The sequence below is a fragment of the Schistocerca serialis genome, chromosome 1, assembly GCF_023864345.2.
Source record: "Schistocerca serialis cubense isolate TAMUIC-IGC-003099 chromosome 1, iqSchSeri2.2, whole genome shotgun sequence".
NCBI classification, from domain to species: Eukaryota; Metazoa; Arthropoda; class Insecta; order Orthoptera; family Acrididae; genus Schistocerca; species Schistocerca serialis.
The window spans coordinates 285,899,323-285,918,245 of NC_064638.1; the positions used below are offsets into that span (position 1 = coordinate 285,899,323).

Consider the following 18,923-nt stretch of genomic DNA (forward strand, 5'->3'; position numbering starts at 1 on the left):
TTACAAACGTTTCACTTGCAGATTTTCCTAGTTTGAAACAAAATTTGATGTTAACACGCTGTTCGTTCTGTACACTCAACATTTTCCGACGCACAGACAAAACGTCAACTACTTAAAACAGACGCCACGGGCAGACTGAGTGCAGGAGGCAGATAAAACTCGAGCAGTAGGCGGAGCGAGAGTCACATGACAGGCCACGCGACTTTCAGCCTTATTGCATTCGTTTTATTGTTTCACCAGTACTAGTCCAGTTTTTTTCTAGCCACACCTCGTAGTTTGTACTCGGCCTTGCCGCAGTGGATACACTGGTTCCCGTAAGATCACTGACGTTAAGCACTGTCGGGCTTGGCCGGCACTTGGATGGGTGACCATCCAGGCCACCATGCACTGTTGCCATTTTTCGGGGTGCACTGAGCCTCATGATGCCAATTGAGGAGCTACTCGACCGATTAGTAGCCGCTTTGGTCAAGCATACCATCGTAACAACCAGGAGAGCGGTGTGCTGACCACATGCCCCTCCTATCCGCATCCTCATCTGAGGATGACACAGCAGTCGGATGGTCCCGGTAGGCCACTTGTGGCCTGAAGATGGAGTGCTTTTTTTTTATATAGTTTGCCCTGGATCCTAACCTTATATGCTGTCAGTTGTAAAGGCCAATTATGTAAAGCTGTTCATCTTAGATTATCATAGAAGTGATCTCAGATCATGCTGCATTACATATTTTGTGTACCAAACAAGATGTGCACAACAAATACCATGAGAGGCCACCACTACACAGACACAACCATTCAACTGGCATCTCTCAGCTCCCTGCAGCAGCCTCCAGAGGGCACTCATAAACACAGACCTCTTCCTGCGCCCATGCCACTTCTTCCAGTGTATCATGTACATTCACTGATCCTGCGGACAGCCAGTAGGGAACACTCATCCACAGACTACTTCGCTTCCATCTTGTGTGGGCAAACCTGGATATTCTTCCATTGACAGGCTCAAAACATGATGCAACATGGACACTGAGACAGTTCTGCACCAGTGCCTACAATTAGCTCAGATAGTACTCTGAAGAGCCCCTTCTTATGCAACAGTTTCATGGAGAACTACGGCCAGTAACAGGATGTATACAAACATTACTATTAGTGATACTTATAATATACAGGGTGTCGCAGGAGGAATGGTCAGGATTCAGAGATATGAAAATAACACTCATTTGAAGCAAAAGCTTCAGATGCATGTATGCCCTATTCTGAATGCTTACTGAGATAGAACACTCTTAATGTACATTGTTATTTTTGGAACTTTTGGCTATACACACAATGGGTTGAATCAACCTGTGGCTCAAAGACTCTTAAATAATTGAACCCAGTATATTGTCCTCGATGGTGAAGGTTCGTCAGAGACAAGGAAACTGTCAGGAGTGCCCCAGGGAAGTGTGATAGGACTGCTGCTGTTCTTTATATACAAAAATGATTTGGCAGATAGGGTGAGCAGCAATCTGCAGTCGTTTGCTGATGATGCTGTGGTGAACGATAAGGTGTTGAAGCTGACTGACTGCAGGAAGATACAGGAAAGTTGGCGTGATGAATGGCAGCTAGCCTTGAATGTGGAAAAATGTAAGTGAGTAAGAAGATCAACACAGTAGTACTATTTTCCTGCTTGATGCAGTCATGCCATTTAAATATCTGTGCGTAATGTTGCAAAGCAATATGAGATATAACGAGTGTCTGAGAACTGTGGTAGGGAAGGTGAATGATCAATGTCAGTTTATTGGGACAATTTTAGGAAAGAGTGGTTTAGACTGCATATAGGACACTGGTGAAACCTGCTTGAGTATTTGGGATCCATACCATGTCGGATTGGTGGAGGACATCGAAGCAATTCAGAGGCGGGCTGCCAGATTTGTTACCAGTAGGTTAGAACAACACTTAAGTGTTACAGAGATGCTTTGGGAACTCGAATGGGAATCCCTCAAAGGCATGAGACATTCTTTTTGAGAAACACTATTGAGAAAATTTAGGGAAACAGCATTTGAAGCTGATTGCTGAATGATTCTACTGCTGCCAACATACATTGCACATAAGGACTGCGAAGATAAAATACAAAAAATTAGGGCTCTTGCAGAGGCATAGAGACAATTGTTTTTCCCTTGCTCTATTTGCAAGTGGAACAGAAAAGGAAATTACTAGTAACGGTACATGGTACTCTCCACCATGCACTGTATGGTGGCTTGCAAAGTATATATGTAGATGTAGATGTAGAAACAGAATGGAAAATGTTGAAAAGCTTTAAATTGGAGGAATCACAAAGGGAGTCACACAGGGTTCAATTTTGGATCTACTCCTATTCCTGTGGCAGAAAGACATTCTCAGCAATAGATTAAAAGCAAGAGGTAGGTTGGGCTAGAATAAAATGTCAAAGAGATTGGGCGAGTGAAACACGTATATACATGCCACTAGCCCAAAAACAAATTTACATTGACAGTGTTCTATAGGGCATGTGTATAGATGAAGTTTTTTGCTTCAGATGAGTGTTACTGTAATATTCCTGAATGGTGATTATTCCTTCTGAGACATTCTGGATAGCCTGCCAAGAGATGACAAAATTACTTAGGTATCATAGTGATAAGTTTAGGACATCAAGTGTCGGGCATCAAATTGTATCAAAGTTAGGTACCATTTTGTAACATACCCTCAATAAATGTTAGCTCTTATTTCTTATTGTATTGCCACATATTTGTTATAGTGCCACCCAATCAGACAAGTGTTTGATAATCGTAGGGTGCAATGATCACCATTAAGGAACTGCAGCAAGGAAACATTTTTCTGCTTGTGTGAGTGTTTGGGCTGAATTAAGAGTAGCATTCAGTTACTACATCCACAAAAATATAAACATTAATCTCAGATTACATTGTCATGAACTAGGATCATCATTGACTGGCAAAGTTTCATTATTCAAGTGAAATTCTGTTGCAGGATGTAGTCTATCAATTGTGTTATTATGTAAATATGTGAAGGTACCTTTTCACAAAAAATTACACTAATGTTTAAGTCATCTTATTATCCATAATTTTATATGAGTGAAATTGTGTAAACCATTGTTTGACGCGTCTCCGGTACTCTAATCAAGTGATTAGCTTATGTGTGTTATGAGACAAATCACAATTAAAAATTCACTTCACTATATAGTGACACTACAAAGGAACAGATTTTGCTTAGCATAAATACAAATAGAAAAGATTTAAATAATAAATAAGTTATTGTAAACATTCCAACACTGCTGAAGCTCAAAACAATTTTTTTGGTCTGTAAGGTTAGAATGAGGAGAATGCTGGCAACAAAAGTAATGAGCACAGATAATAATTGCTCCCTTAGAAATTATTGAGGACAACTTGTTACTATGTGAAGAAGTTTATAGGTATTTCCTTGACACTTAGCAGCAAAATAAGAAAGGGAAATTTGTGCTATATGCAGTGAATAGTCAAGTATAGGGTGATTGACAGCAGCCAATAATGTCTGAATGTCTCTTCCAAAAACTGTCTCTAAGTTTGAATAGAAGTAACTACACAATTCATTTTAAATTTTTCCTACCAACCATGTGCTTAAACTAAAATGACAACTACACAACCATTGATAAACAGAAATAATAAGCACATTTAAGTCAATTAGCAAAGTCAGGCTTCTTGGCTGATAACCAATTTAAGATGTGCCTTGATAGCTCAGTGGTAACATGCTAGCCGATAAATGTCAGAGTTGTGGGGTTTGACTCTAGGTCAGACCTAAGCCTTTTTTTTACCTTTGGCAATATTTTTATGTGCAAAGTGCTGACTTGCATAGTGTTTTTGAGTTCACATTAAATTATAAGTCCCTATATATCTGGGCGGGTAAATTTTTTCAAAGATCTGAGGAAGCCGAACGTATACCACCTTTAATAGGTACCTGCCCAGTCAGTCCTATGATGATCAAACCAATTTACAGGTTGATTACATCCATAAATAAGCACACAATGGAAGTGTATACCTATGCTATTTCCCTGTCAGTTTTTTCTTTAGCATTGAATAACAGTGGCTTTCAAACCTACTAAGTATTGAAACTTTCATCCGCAGAGAAATTACCTAACCTCATGGTTAATGGTCACAATATGTATGCTCAGCGAACTTCTGATAGCCTAACACAACACCACAGTCATCTACAGTTTGTCTTCACAGTCAAATTGTCCGCACCATCAAATAGTAATGTCAGGTGGCTGTGAATTATCAGCTGCTAAATAATGTCTACAATACTGTTTATAAAGGAGTTATGTCAACTCTATGTTTTGAAGCCACACCACGTGAATACCCTACTTGCTGTTTCCTAGTGATGTGAGCCATTGTGTTGGGTAGCATTCTGTATTCAAGAGCCTTACTCAGATGATTATATTGTTTCATTTTTTTACCATATTGATACCTAACTATTTCAATGTTTTTTGCCTGTGGAATAGTTTTTTGAAGAAATGTAGGAAGTTTGATCCTCTTATTTTCCTCCATCTTAAATAATAAATAATGTTTGTGTAAGGTAAACTGTTAATATCAGCAGTCAAAGTGTAACAGTTGTTGATAGCTGATTTAGCTGTCTTGCCATGTATGTATGGGGTTAAATGAGATTAATGCTGAATCTTATTCATTTGATCAAAGTTTAATGTATGAACTGGATTAATTTTTGCTGTGTTTCTGTAAAGACCTCAATGTTGACACCCTAAAATCTAACATCATTATCTGATTAAAAAGTTTTTTATTAAGTTGCAAAAGTTCACTAATAAGTTAGTGGAGTTATAATCTCTCCTGATGTCATGCAGAGAATAGAAAAAGCTTTTACAATTTGTGAAATAATCATAAAATAGTATCCAGTGATGCGGGGAAATGTTTACTTTATTATAATTCCAGTCTCGGACCACAATGTTTATTTGTAGCTAGCATTTGTAACCAGGTACAAATAAACATTGTGATCCAAAATGAATTACAATAAAACAAACAATAAAACAAAAATCCTTTATTATTATTGAAATGGAAAAAGGCATATTACTGAGCCTCTCAAACAATTAAATTCAGCTACTTTTGCTCTTTGTATAATTGCTAATCAAGAAAGCAAATGAGTTAATCTCTCGACAAATTTTACATATACTCAGTAATCTCTTATGGAGGTAACTCACCACTTACAAAGAAAGTATTGATTGCACAATAGCAAGCAGTAAGAGACCAGTGTGCTAGCCACTGTGCCACCTCGCTCAGTTCTCTTCCATGAAGCAACTCCACTGTTATAATATAATGACAAGGCTGAGCATACCACATTTCAGTTCTCTCAAGAAAGAAAACTCCATGGTAGAACCATGATTTGAACCTAGCTCCTTAGCATTGCAGTCAGACATGCTGATCACTCACCTATGGAGTCACAATAATGGAATTGGTACTATTTGGCACCACAAATTTTGATAAGAATATTACAACTTAGTGAAGAGACATTTACTAATACATAGTTTAGATAATGGTGTAATGTGGCATACATGGTTTCATTTTTTTCTGAACTTTTGGTGTTATTTCAAGGAAATTCACTGTGCCTCTTGAATGTGGATTAGCAAAAGCCAGTTTGGGAAGAACAGGTGAGACTGACGCTTCTGAGTGTGTGTATTTCTATTTGAAGGTATTTATTCAGATGCATATGTACTTCAGAAAGAACAATCTGCATATAGCTGGAATATTCTCTTCTTATGCCTGAGGTGTATTTCCCCAAATCTGTGGAATAGCACTAAGACATACTTACACCTGGAAATGTAGTAGGTTTTGCTTCAAAGGACACACTGTATTATGACACAAACACAAATAATCATTGGCAGTTTGTACTCCTTACTTTAGTACCACTTGGTAATAAATTTGGTTATATCTCTTTTGAATTAATTTACCTCAGCATATAAATATAACAGCTTTTATTATAGCAATGTAAAACACCCATTTTGTGTTATTTTTAGGTCACCATACACCACAAAACAGCTCCCGATGGCTGGTACCAGAAGCTTCCTGCATCCAGTGACAAACACGAAGGAAAAGGAGGTGAGTTAAACCAAGCTAACTCAACTGAAAAAGTGTTATTTTATTTGGGGGGGGGGGGGGGGGGGGGGAAGCGAGATATTGAGAGGTTATGTGACCCTTTACAATGGTTACAAAATTATGCCAAGGAGACCATTGAGTTGACTGTACAAGCTACTGTTGATTCCATGTCATAAGGATATTACATTTCCTTGGGCTTGAATACATGTGCCAATGTGCTGTTGAAGGGAATATCTTCTGCTTCTGAAATAAGCTCTTGCAAATGATGCTAATTTCTTTCAGATTGCCAATAAATGTCTGTTGAATTCGTAGGTGATCTCACTCTTTTTTTCCCTTCGTGAGTCAGAGTACCAAAGTAGGTACTGAATAAAGTTGCACAGTAGTAAGACAATTGACTCATATTCAGGAGGACACTGATTAAAATCCCACTCAGCCATTCAGATTTAGATCCCCCAATCATTTAAGGTGAATGCCAAGATGGTTTGTCAGACTTCACCCAGTGCCTACTTTAAAATGAAATACAATACTGCTTTAACATGTTCCATGTTACAATTTGTTGTATACTTGTACCTCTTAAAGGAGGTATTCCATATGTTGTCTTTACATTTGGATACAGTACTTCACTTATCCATACAGTGAGTTACAAAGTCTTCAAACAACCATGGATCATCTCCTAAATCTTGACAAGACTGTATGATTTGCTGCCCCAATTCTTCAACCACAGCAACAGGAATGCCACACATTTTCTTTTGAGTTGACCCCAGACAGATAGTCCAGAGGATTCTCTCTATGTTTTTCCTTTACCTTATTCCATGACTACTCACTTCTCTTCCATAGTTAATTGTTGGTCTTTTTATGAGAACTTGTAGTTTGGCGCCCCAGTGGTAGAGGTTTAAAAACTAGAGCTACAGTTGTGTTTTCTGCCTTCTGCTATCACTTCACTATATCTTCCAGTGTATGAATTTTAATGAGATAATCATTACAGAGTAGATGTAGATGTAGTTATCCAATTTCTGGAATCATTTATTACATTGAATTATTCCTGTTGTATTTTCCTCCATTCCTGTGTGAGAGAGCTCATGAAAAATTATATTTATTATTAAAAATGCACATGAGACATTTTATGTACCACTTTCTTCCTCTTAATTATGTATGTTAACACTCAGTTATGTATAGTAACACTCATAGGTACTTTGAATGATTATATTTTACATGCAGTTATTTTCTTCTCAGGTCTTACATTTCTCTCCAAGCTGCTTTATTTTCTTTTCAGGTCTTACTTTTCTCTCACCAACTTGCCAATTTATGTGATCATTCTATTATAAATACTGCCATAGAAACAGGTTGGAAAATAGCCGACTATATCCTTAAATCACACAGGTAATGTTTCTTTCAAATTCTCCATTAAATTGTTTATTCATTTATGTATATTATTATTAGTATTCTCTAAACAGCTCTTTCACATAACTCTTAAATTTTCTGCTTGTGGTTATGAGGCATGTGTATTTCTTCCCTCATATGTTCTTGAACAAGTGTGTATGAATGGGTTGTTACTCTTGTGCATGCATTTTGGATCTATGCTACATATTTTTTAAAATATTGCATATGCTTAAATAACTGAATGTGTGTCACCACAAAACTCATCCACAGAAATGGAAATGGTGATGCAATGTCTCATCCTATTTGATTTGTGTCTCAAAACATTTTGATATGGGTTTCCAGTACAGAAATGCAGCAAAGAAATTTAAAATTCCCAATGCAATGTACACTGCAGAGGTAGGCTGGACATTGGTTGTTAAATACATTTGTAGCCATAAACAGTACAACAATGAAACTTCCTGGCAGATTAAAACTGTGTGCCAGACCAAGGCTTGAACTCAGGACCTTTGACTTTCGTGGGTAAGTGCTCTACCATCTGAGCTACCCAAGCACGACTCGTGCCCCATCCTCACAGCTTTACTTCTGCCAGTACCTTATCTCCTACCTTCCAAGCTTCACAGAAGCTGTTCTGCAAGCCTTGCAGAACTAGCACTCATGGAAGACAAGATAATTCGGAGACATGGCTTAGCCACAGCCTGTGGGATGTTTCCAGAATGAGATTTTCACTCTGCAGCAGAGTATGCACTGATATGAAACTTCCTGGCAGGTTAAAACTGTGTGCTGGACCAAGACTTGAACTAGGAACCTTTGCCTTTCACAAAGGTCCATTGGATATGGTTTCAGGTCATGGCTTGTAGTGATTGAGGGAATTCTGACAGCACAATGGTATGTCAAGGAAATCTAGCATCCTCACGTGTTACCTCCCATGTGACAGCATTGTGGAGCCATTTTTCAACACACTGCACATGTCTCTCTGAATTTTCTGTGTGATATTGAAGTACTCTTGTGGCGAGCAAGATCTCCAGATCTGTGCACAATATAACATGTGTGAGACCAGCTTGTTCGTCGATTCTGTCCTAGTGCCAGGATGTAGGATATCAAGGACTAGGTACAACAGTAGACAGTTGATGGTCAACTTGCCTTGGGAGAGGATACAACAGTTTTAAAACACCCTTTCCAATCAAATCAGTATATGCATCAAGACCAAATCAAGTGCAACACCATATTAAGTGGGCTCATACTGCCAACCTATGAAGCTTCGTATCATTTTCTCCTAGTCTTCTGCATCTTGGAGTAGCTGGCCCGATGTTTGGTTTGTCTGCACTGCAGGCTAATTCAGAATGGGCTTTCTTGAAAGCAAAACATTGAGCTTGCTTCCCATTGCCTTCTCCTGTAGTCTGGAAAAATAAAGAAAGATATAAAGGACTAAGTACATGTGGTTGTGATCAGCAGTAAGGTCTTGGTTTCTCCTTCATAAGCAGATAGGACAAACCAAGAGCTGAAGTAGGCAGGGTTGTTAAATATAGGCAGAGTTGCTAAATACCTTAAATATGACTATCCTTCAGTGGTTTTCTGAAATAGTTTCTATCTGCTACCTTACTTTTTTTGTCAGGCAGTATATATCTTGGGAGAAGACCATGAAGGTAAAATTAAACAAATTTGTGCTCAAAAACTGTTGATCCTGCACAACACTCATGACAGGATCAGGAAAGCAAGGAAGTGACAATAGTGAATAAAATGTTCTCACTTTCCCAGCCGCGTCAATTCGAATAAAATCCTCGAGCTTTCGATGGCCATCTCCGCCATCGTCGTCAGTTCACTGACTGACAGTAGTATATGAAGTACTCTAGATGTAAATGTACTAACTCACACCCAAGCACTCTGTAGGCACTGCCCTTATGAAATGACAAGTTTACATACCACTAATGAACTGACTTCACAGTTTTTACTCTACTAGTAACACATATCATATTTGAAGTTTTTATGACTCTTCATGTATTGTGCCGGGTGTTTCAGTTGGGTAGAACATTTCCACAAGGAACAAGGGTCCAGATTCAAATCCTGATCCTGCACACATTTTTAATCTGTAGGAATTTTCACAATATTGTTGCAGTGATGTGGTGTCATTCGAGAATTAATGTGATATATGATAGAATCATATTTGTATTAAAGCTTTTATGCATGTATCACCGGTCCATAAAAACTGTAAGTTGAGTGGATAAATGAAAACTCAACTTTTTGAGAGGCAGTCTATCATAACTGTGTCATTACATGTATGACTGAAAGCCATGAATAATATGGTTTACACATTTGATTTACTTTTGTTGTGTGGTTTGGCACATTCAGGGAAACTGAAATGATTAGGAAGTTCATTTACACCCAAGGTTTTTTAGGATGTAAAGTCTGATAACACTGATAGTGTATTTTTAAAGAATTTTGATGCATAAGGATTGTTTTAAAAGTAATTATTTCCATTACTTCTTGATTTATAAGTCATTTTGAGCACTTGAAATTGTATGTTCTCCCTAGTGTGGACTGAGTGTCAGATCATTTCGACTGAAGACAGAGGTATAGCTGTCTGCAATAGTGGCATCATTTACAAGGCTCTGTTACAACTGGCAACCTTTAATTAAAATTTTGGGCAATGAAAATGAAATTCTGATAACATTCATTTACATCCACATGTAATGGATGGAAATCTTGATCTGATAAGTTAATTGTTGGGTATTTTACACAAAATTCATGTTGAAGAAAACAATTATTGAACTACTGTAAATGAGTGGGTGATGAGATATTGATGATGAGCTTGTACTTTTGTACAACATTGTCATAAAATCATGTAGGCCAAAAAACTTGTAACATAAAATCAGCATACATGTGAAACATTCTTTTACATTACATTACAGTTTCTATGACTGCTTTCAAACTGGGTAAAATGAATAGTGTTTAGTATGGGTACTCAGTGTTAAGTAACATCTTCCCATAACAGCCTAAACTTATGAATAAACTTGGATAGATAAACTTACATAATAATAGAATTTCTTTTCATATAATTTCATCCCATCATAAGAAAAGAAATAAACTAATCTGGCAGTTGATTAGCAAAGATCTGTTGCTGATGATGGTGATAAAAACTGCTGGCTTTTAGTAATAAGAAAAAAACACTTTTATAAACAAATATGTTGTGATAGAGGGAAGACTTGCCATACAGTGTAACCTTTTAAACTTATTGTTGTTGAGGTTGTTGCCTTCTGTCCTAAGACTGGCTTGATGCAACTTTCCATGCCATTGTACCATGTGAAAGTCTCTTCTTCTCTTCATAACTACCTCAGTCTGCATGCAATTGAATCTGCTTAAAGCCTTGGTCTCCTCTACAATTTTTACACCCCACACTTCCTTCCATTATCACATTGACAGTTCCTTGATGCCCCAGGATGTGTCCTATCAACCAATCCCTTCTTTTAGTAAAGTTGTGCCATAAATTTCATTTTTCCTCAGTTTAATTCAGAATGTCCTCATTTGTTATTCAGTCATTCATCTAATCTTCAGCATTCTTCTGTAGCACCACATTTTAAAAGCTTTCAACAGGATAGCAAATGAGGCTTCTCCATTAATTATTGTCCTTAAATTCTCCCACATCAGTAGTGTGCCAGGCATGTCCTTTCTGCTCAATGTCAGATTTCTCCATATCTTTTTACTGAGTTTTGATCTTCCTCTTGGTTTTTTATCTCTGAATTTCAGATTGTACAATGATCTTGGTAGCCTGTTAGCATCTATGTGCTGCGGCAAGTTTATTTTGTCTTACAACTTGAGCCTGTTTTTGTTTTTCCTCAGTTTGAATTCTCTCTCTATGTCCATCTGACCAAGGTACAAACAAACCTCACCTCAGCTGTATAAATTCTTCTTATGGTCCACGTTTACAACCATATGTCATAATTGGCATGTAATACGTAAAATTTGGTACTTTCTTGTTCTGTATTAGGTGTTTAACTATTTCTTGGAAGTTACTACCTGCTGGAAGTCTGTGAGCAAATTTCTTTGTCTATGGAACCAGTATTAGAGACAACATTGCCCAGATATATGCAATGATGGATCGTCTGTAGCTGTTTCCCCTCCATTTTGACATGTCTGATTGGTTGCTCTTTTCTTTTCATGACCATTACCTCATTTTTCTCCTGGCTGGAGAAGAGACCATATACTTTAGCAGCTTCTGCCCTGGTGTTTATTTGATCTTGAAGGTCTTCCTTATAATTGCACCACAAACATATGCCATCAGCAAAAAAACATGGATTTTGCTTTTTCACCTCTGATGGATTGGTGTACTTTTACCTGGATCTCATTCATTTCAGCAATGAAAAGGAGAGGAGACAGAACTCCACCTTTCCTTAATCCATATTTCATGCAAAAGGTTTCAGCCATTCCTATGGGTGTTTTAATTGTATTGAAGCTATCTTCATACAAATTCTTGACCCTATGTAACTTGTCATCTTCTATTCCAATTTTCTTTGGAGTTTCCCACACCTTTTCCCTGTCTATGGCATCAAACACTGCCTTTGTATGCAGAAAGGTTAATACAAATATTATGTTCATTTCATAAGGTAGCCAAACTGGAGAATTACTGACTGTTATGTCCTACATATTTGTAGTGGTTACTGATGAAATTAGCATATATTCTGTGGGAATCTGCCTGTTTTTATTCATCAGACTCTTGGAATAAGTATGAAGAATACCTGCTTCATTAAAGGTTTCATATTTTCAGTTTAGTCCTTGAGGAATTATTGTGTTAAATATTACATCAGAATTCTCAAACCAATTAAGTTGTACAATTAAGGTTGAAATAAAGCTTCCATTAAAAGCATACACTGCAATTTTTTTATTTTTATTATTATTATTATTTTTTTACTCCCATGGTATCCAGTGGGAGGAGGGGAGGATGAGAGGGTTGGGGAGAAGGGTAAGTAACCAGTGGTTACCCAGGCAGGTGTTTAGGATTGTTTCAGTACAGCGGTGGATATTTTTATCTACTGGGACTTGAATATACTGTTGCTGTTCCTATCATATATTTCCTAAGAAACCTGTAGCACAAGTGTTTCCAGAATTTAATTGTATATATTAAACTGAAATGCTTGCAATCTGTTTTCTTACAAGACTGCATGTTAATGCTTTCATACTGATAGTACATCCCTCTTTTCATTAGTCTGACCAGTATGGTAATGTGCTTTTACTTAAGCTTCACTGATGTTGAGGCATTCAGGGTTTATTAAAATCACAGCACAAGACTTCATCCATATTTGGTCTCTGGTGCATGATACCAATAGTAACTGCAGTTTGCGTGACACTATATGCATGCTTAACATACTGTTGTTTGCAAGTTAATGTTTGTTCTTTCTCTGGCTTTTGAATTCCCAGAGTTGTCTGTGAATGGATCTTAAATATGCTCTCAATATTTTGTTACCTCATATTGTGCAAACAATAACCTATGATTTTTTATGACATTTACTTTTTATGAGGCAGCTGCTTACTAAACCAGTGGCAGAATTAATTTACTGCTGGATTATGTTTTCTAAACTGCAATGCACAAAATTATTTCTCCTTATTTGTTTGCTAGAAGTTCAGCATGAGGGTGTAATGAAAAGTAATGCCTCTGAATTTTTAATGTCAAAACATTTAAAGCTTTTTATATAGAACAAACATTGTTCAATTCTACAACTTTATTCTTCGTGTCTACATATTTATTTCCCAACATAGTCACCCTAGCGACTAACATGTTTCTCCCAACAAAAAATCAGTTTGTTGATACCATTACTGTTGAATGTTCAACCTTGTTGTCAGAGCCACAACCTCAATGCTTGCTTGCACTACTTCATCACTATCAAAGTGAAGTTGTCAAATGTATTCTTTAAGCATTGGGAACAGATGAAACTGGGAGGATGTTGAGCCTGTGAGGAGAATGATTGATTACAGTGAACCCGAGGTATTGAACAGTTGGAAATGTTGTGACACTTGTGTGTGGTCTGGCATTTTCATGCTGAAGGAGAGCGTGCTCCATGTGTGAGTGAACTCACCCTAGTGACAAACACATTTCTCCCAATGGTAAATCATTTTGTTGATACCATCATTGTAGAATTTTTGACTTTGTTGGCAGAGCTGCAACCTCACCTCTGCTTGCACCACTTCATCAGTATCAATGTCAAGTTGTCAAATATATTCTTTAAGTTTTGGAAACAGATGAAAATGGGATGAGGCCAAGTTGAGACTGTGAGAAGAATGATCGATCACAGTGAATCCGAGGTGTTGAATGGTTGCAGATGTCACAACACTTGTGTGTGGTCTGGCGCTGTCATGCTGAAGGAGAAGATGCTGCTTGCATGGGTGAACTCTGTGAATTAGAAACTCAGTTACATCATGCTGTTTCTCATGCACTGACATGATTACTGTCATGTTACACACTACAATTCAGAACCCTCTAATGACAAAGGACTGCAAATATGTAGACATGAAGAATAAAGATGTAGAATGATGATAACGTTTGTTTTATTTTAAAAAAAACTTTAAGAATTTTTACATAAAAAAATTCAGAGGAATTACTTTTCACCACATCCCCATATATTAATCATTTTCAAGATGAAAAAAAATGCAGATAAGAATTGGAAATAATAGACAGGGCTGCTATACCAACTTGATAATAGTGGATTATAGTAGTCAGTAGGTCAAAGAAATGAACAAACAGTTGGAAAGAAATTGACATAGAAATGAAGGATAGAGAAAGGCAGAAAATTAGTAGAAGAATGAGAGGCTAAGGAAATAGGAAAACTAAACGATAGAAAATAAATAAATGTAGATAAAAAATTAAGAAAATGTGAAAAAGTTAAGAGGAGATGACACATATATAGAAAAAGAGGAAAACAGCATGTGAAGGAAGCTGTTGGAGAGATCTTACACGGTAAAAAGACAGAAGAAAATACTATAAGTAGAGACTGTGTGAAGTATGAGATTCATACTTGTAGCAGAAAGTCGGCTTCGTTTTCCAAGACTTAGAATTATTGATGGTGAAGGAGGGAGGCAAATGATACTAATGGAGAAACCAGGTACCTATTGCTATGTACCACAGCATTTTCAAGAGCAAGGTATTCATATTAAAAGAAAACATATTTTGTCTCTTTGCCAGTTTATTGTAGCTGAGAGATGTTTGGTATAGTCATAAAATTTTAGTATACTAAACAAGAATTGCCATAGACAATGTGAGTACTATTTAGTTTGTACTGCTGGTATTGGATGGTGATTCTACAACAGGTTGTTTCTGAGACAGTGATTTAGTTCTGACATCAAATGTGTCAAATTGTGACAATCCACTTAAATGATTGCCAGTTCTCATGATTGAGAACTTTTCCTTAAGTATTAATTTTTACGGGGGTCATACCATAAAATATGTATGCTGTCGCAACAGTGACCACTGTTTCTACTTGTAATTGCATTACGCTTTCACTGTTTCATGTACCTGTTCTAAGTGTACACCAATAACCCATAGCCAGTGCAATTCAGGGAGAGATCCCTCTGTGTCTCAATTAATTCCATTCAGCTGAATGAATGAGTAAATAATACACACACAGCAGATATACCTATATAAAATTAAAATGCAAATTCTAAAATAAAATAGTAACAAAATATTATGTTCCACATACTTATCACATATCAGTGTGGCCGAAGGGTAACTGCTCCTTAACCAGTGTATCTAGGGAATCACTCTCACCTCCCTAAACTGTCCTTCTCATTTAATACACAAAATGCATATATTTTTCGCATTCTTTTGGGTTTTTAAACTTGGATTTAAAATCCCGGTCATGGCTCAAGTGCTTTATAAATTCTGTGAATAAATTTTTGACTACCACTCATTTATCAGTAAAACGTAATACATGCAGCTAAGCTGCCTATGTCCAGTCAGTGAGTATTTTCTGGAATGTGACAGCAGAAACCTGCATTCTCCATCTAACACTAGTACTCCCATATTCTAGGGACAGGAACTGGCTTTGGAACATGTATTTGTCTCTTACCATCCATGTGGGTTTCGCTTAATGGTAATTTATTTCCCCTTTCTTCTTAAGCACTCTCTTTCACATCTTTCCTTTCCCTACCATTTCTTTGTTTTGGTTCATGCTTTCTTTCTCTATCTTTATGATCTATTCTCTTTCTTTTCTTAATGATTTTGATGTATTGCATTTGTTTCCTTTTCATTTTCTTATGTATTTCTTTGTTTGCTTTTTCTTTTCTTTTACATTTCTTGGTATAGTATTTTCTGTTACCTTAATGTATCATTCTTTACCTTACAGAAATACCTTAAATTGATTTTCTTAAAAGCACCAAAAGCTTGAGAAATGATGCCCATTTTCCCCAGTTACCTTCCTGTGCATGTCTTCTTTTCCACATTAAGTAGAAATGATGTGCTTAAATATTTTGGAATGTGTGTGTCAGAAAAGTCTCATTACATAAAGATCGCACTATTAATAATAATGATGAAATTAGTCATCATTCATCCTTCCCCATTCACTGCTATTCGTGCATGATCTTATAATTGTATGATATTTGCTCATAAATATTACTTAACCATTTGTCTGAGAGTGTGACTTGGATTCAGGATGATGTGATGTCATCCTGCACCTGTGTGGAATCAACATGAGACGAGTTGATTTGCAGCCTGGGCTTTATACAACAGCTGCCCCAACCTAATTGTGTCACAGCTTGTGTGATGTCACAAGTGTGAGTCAACATATTATATACTTATAACATAGAATTGTAGATGTATGGTGGCTTCCCAGCAGCTTATTTCTAACAGTGTGTTGAATACTAATATTTTGCTACATTAAAAAATTCAGGATGGAATGTAACAATATTATGAAAAGGATTGTTGCTACTCACCATATAGCGGAGATGCTGAGTCACAGATAGGCACAACTAAAACACTGTCAGGAAGTCAGCTTTCAGCCAACAACCTACACACACACACACACACACACACACACACACACACACACACACACACCCATTCATGCAAACACAACTCACACACACATGACCTCAGTCTGTGGCAGCTGAAGCAAACCTTGTTGTGCTGAAAGCTCACTTTCTGACAGGCTTTTTGTTGTTCCTATCTGTGACTCACCATCTCTGCTATCCTTTTCACTATCCTTTTGCTACGTTAAAAAAATATAGAAGTACATTGTTGAGAGAATAATGTAATAAACATATATATATATATATATATATATATATATATATATATATATATATATATATGTGTGTGTGTGTGTGTGTGTGTGTGTGTGTGTGTGTGTGTGCATGTTTCAGTTCAGTACAGACATCGTGTAAAGGTCTTGGGTAGTAATACTGAAATATAATGAGAAGTAGTAATATCTTAATGTGTCCAGAGCTGTGTCAGTTGTAATTTGATATTTGATAAAACAATGGAAATGTCATATTGGCTGTTTTTGATATGTTGACTTGAATCATCAACATTTATGTATCACATGATAGTTTGGACAGCCAAGAGAAACATCATATTGTTGAAATTGTGATCTTCAGTACTCCTTGTTTGATGATAACATATTTTATTGTCATATGATGGTTTTTCTCGTTATGAAAGCAACCATCATTTTACCGAAGTCAGTGGACATGTAGTAAGTAATCATGACCAACAATATCTGACTTTCAACTGTAGAGAGGAGTTGTAATTGCTCAAATGAAATACTGGTTTTGTGCTAACGATTTTTATTGGGTTTAGTGGAGTAAACTGACAATACCATGTTTGTCTTTGTCATGCTAGTGTAGAATGTGTCATAAAACCAGCTAAGTGCAAAATCCATGTGTTTCACTTGTTTATTCACAAATATAAGACCTTATATTGTCTTTCATACAATTATTCCCCTACTCTTTGCATATGTACACATGATTTAAGGCACAGTTTTGAGAATTTTTAGAAACTTGTAAGTGTTGTGTTTAAGATACAAGGGGTAGTCAAATGAAAACCAAACACCCACAACAATGGGACCATAGAATGGTTCCATTCAAAAGTAATCACCAAATGCATTAAGAAATTTATTCCACTGGGAAATGAGATGATAAGTTCCTGTTTCGTAGAATGTGGTTGGCTGCTGATGGACCCACAACTGCACCCACTCTTGCACTTCTTCATATTACAAAAACTGTCATCCAGACATGTCTTTCTGCAGGTTGGCGAAGATGTGAAAAATAACATGGTGACAGATCCAGGTTGTACAGAGGCTGTTGCAGTATTTCTCAACCACATCACTAAAGCTTAGCCTTTGCCTGGTTGGCAGAATGAGGATGGGCATTATCACACAACAGGATGATTCTGTTCAACGGCCAGACTGATTCTGTCTGGCAGCATTCCAACAACCTGAGGGCAAATGGAAAAGCCAACAGTGAAAACATCCCACATGTCTCCTGCCAAACAAATCCAAAGCTATTCACACAAGTTCCGGGTAGGTCATGATGACCTTCTTCTTCAACTGCAGGGGCCCTCTGCTAGTCAAGTTTCTCAAGTGTGGAACCACAATCACTGTGCAGTGCTATAAAGACACTTTTTCAGAAATTGTGACATAGCGTAAAAACAAAACACCCAGGAACGCTGTTGGACGGTCTTCATATTGTACAACAGTACCCACCCTCACACTACCAGTGGTACAAAGGCTATGCTTAAGTGATTTGGTTGGGAAATGTTGTAACATTCTCCATACAACCCAAATCTTTTACCATGTGATTTTTATGTCTTTAGTGACCTGTCAGTTTCAGTCAGACAAGGAAATGCAAGAGTGGATGTGGCTGTGGATCTGTCAGTGGCCAACTGCATTGTACAAAACAGCAGTTGATCATCTCATCTCCCACTGGGATAAATGTCTTAATGTGTTTGGTGATTAGTTTCCAGTGAAACCATTCCATGGTCTCATTGTGGTGGGTGTTATTTTCATTTGACTGCCCCTTATATTTTGTAATACATTTTATATCTTACCACTCTGTCAAAAGCTTTAATATAATCTATGAATGATTTCTTAGTTAATTGCTAGTGGCTATACTGTAGTAGTTGAGCTTTCCCAAGACAGCAATACCATATCGGATTGCAGATTTGGAGTAACCATCATAAGACTACTTGCCATATGGTCAGGTCAGGTGCAGTTGGTAGTATATGCACTGCAAATGCAAAGCTGGTTAATTAGGTTTCTATGTTCTCACTGTGTTTGTGCTAGTTCAAATCTTCATCTAAATTAGCCTAAGTATATGACTAAGTCAGTTTCTTCTACATGTTAATGTAGACAATTTTTAATTTTTTGTTTCTGAACTGCATCATGTAGGCTTTAGAAATGCTCAAATTCCACCCATAAGCTGAGTTTCTAAGCTACTGAGAATACTGATTGATTATCAGCTCAGGAATATTTTCTGCATTCTGATTTTCAACTA

The 18,923-nt window shown here is 37.0% G+C and overlaps 1 protein-coding gene across 3 annotated transcripts in view; it reads left to right on the forward strand.

The window, feature by feature from the left end:
* The window catches only part of LOC126468312 (uncharacterized), a 136,767-nt gene that overhangs the window by 67,973 nt on the left and 49,871 nt on the right, over positions 1-18,923 (forward strand). For all 3 annotated transcript variants that reach the window (XM_050096541.1, XM_050096539.1, XM_050096542.1), the window contains exons 8-9: positions 5,996-6,077; positions 7,348-7,454. In XM_050096541.1, coding sequence (XP_049952498.1) covers positions 5,996-6,077; positions 7,348-7,454 — 189 coding nt within the window. The remainder of the gene's footprint in view (positions 1-5,995; positions 6,078-7,347; positions 7,455-18,923) is intronic.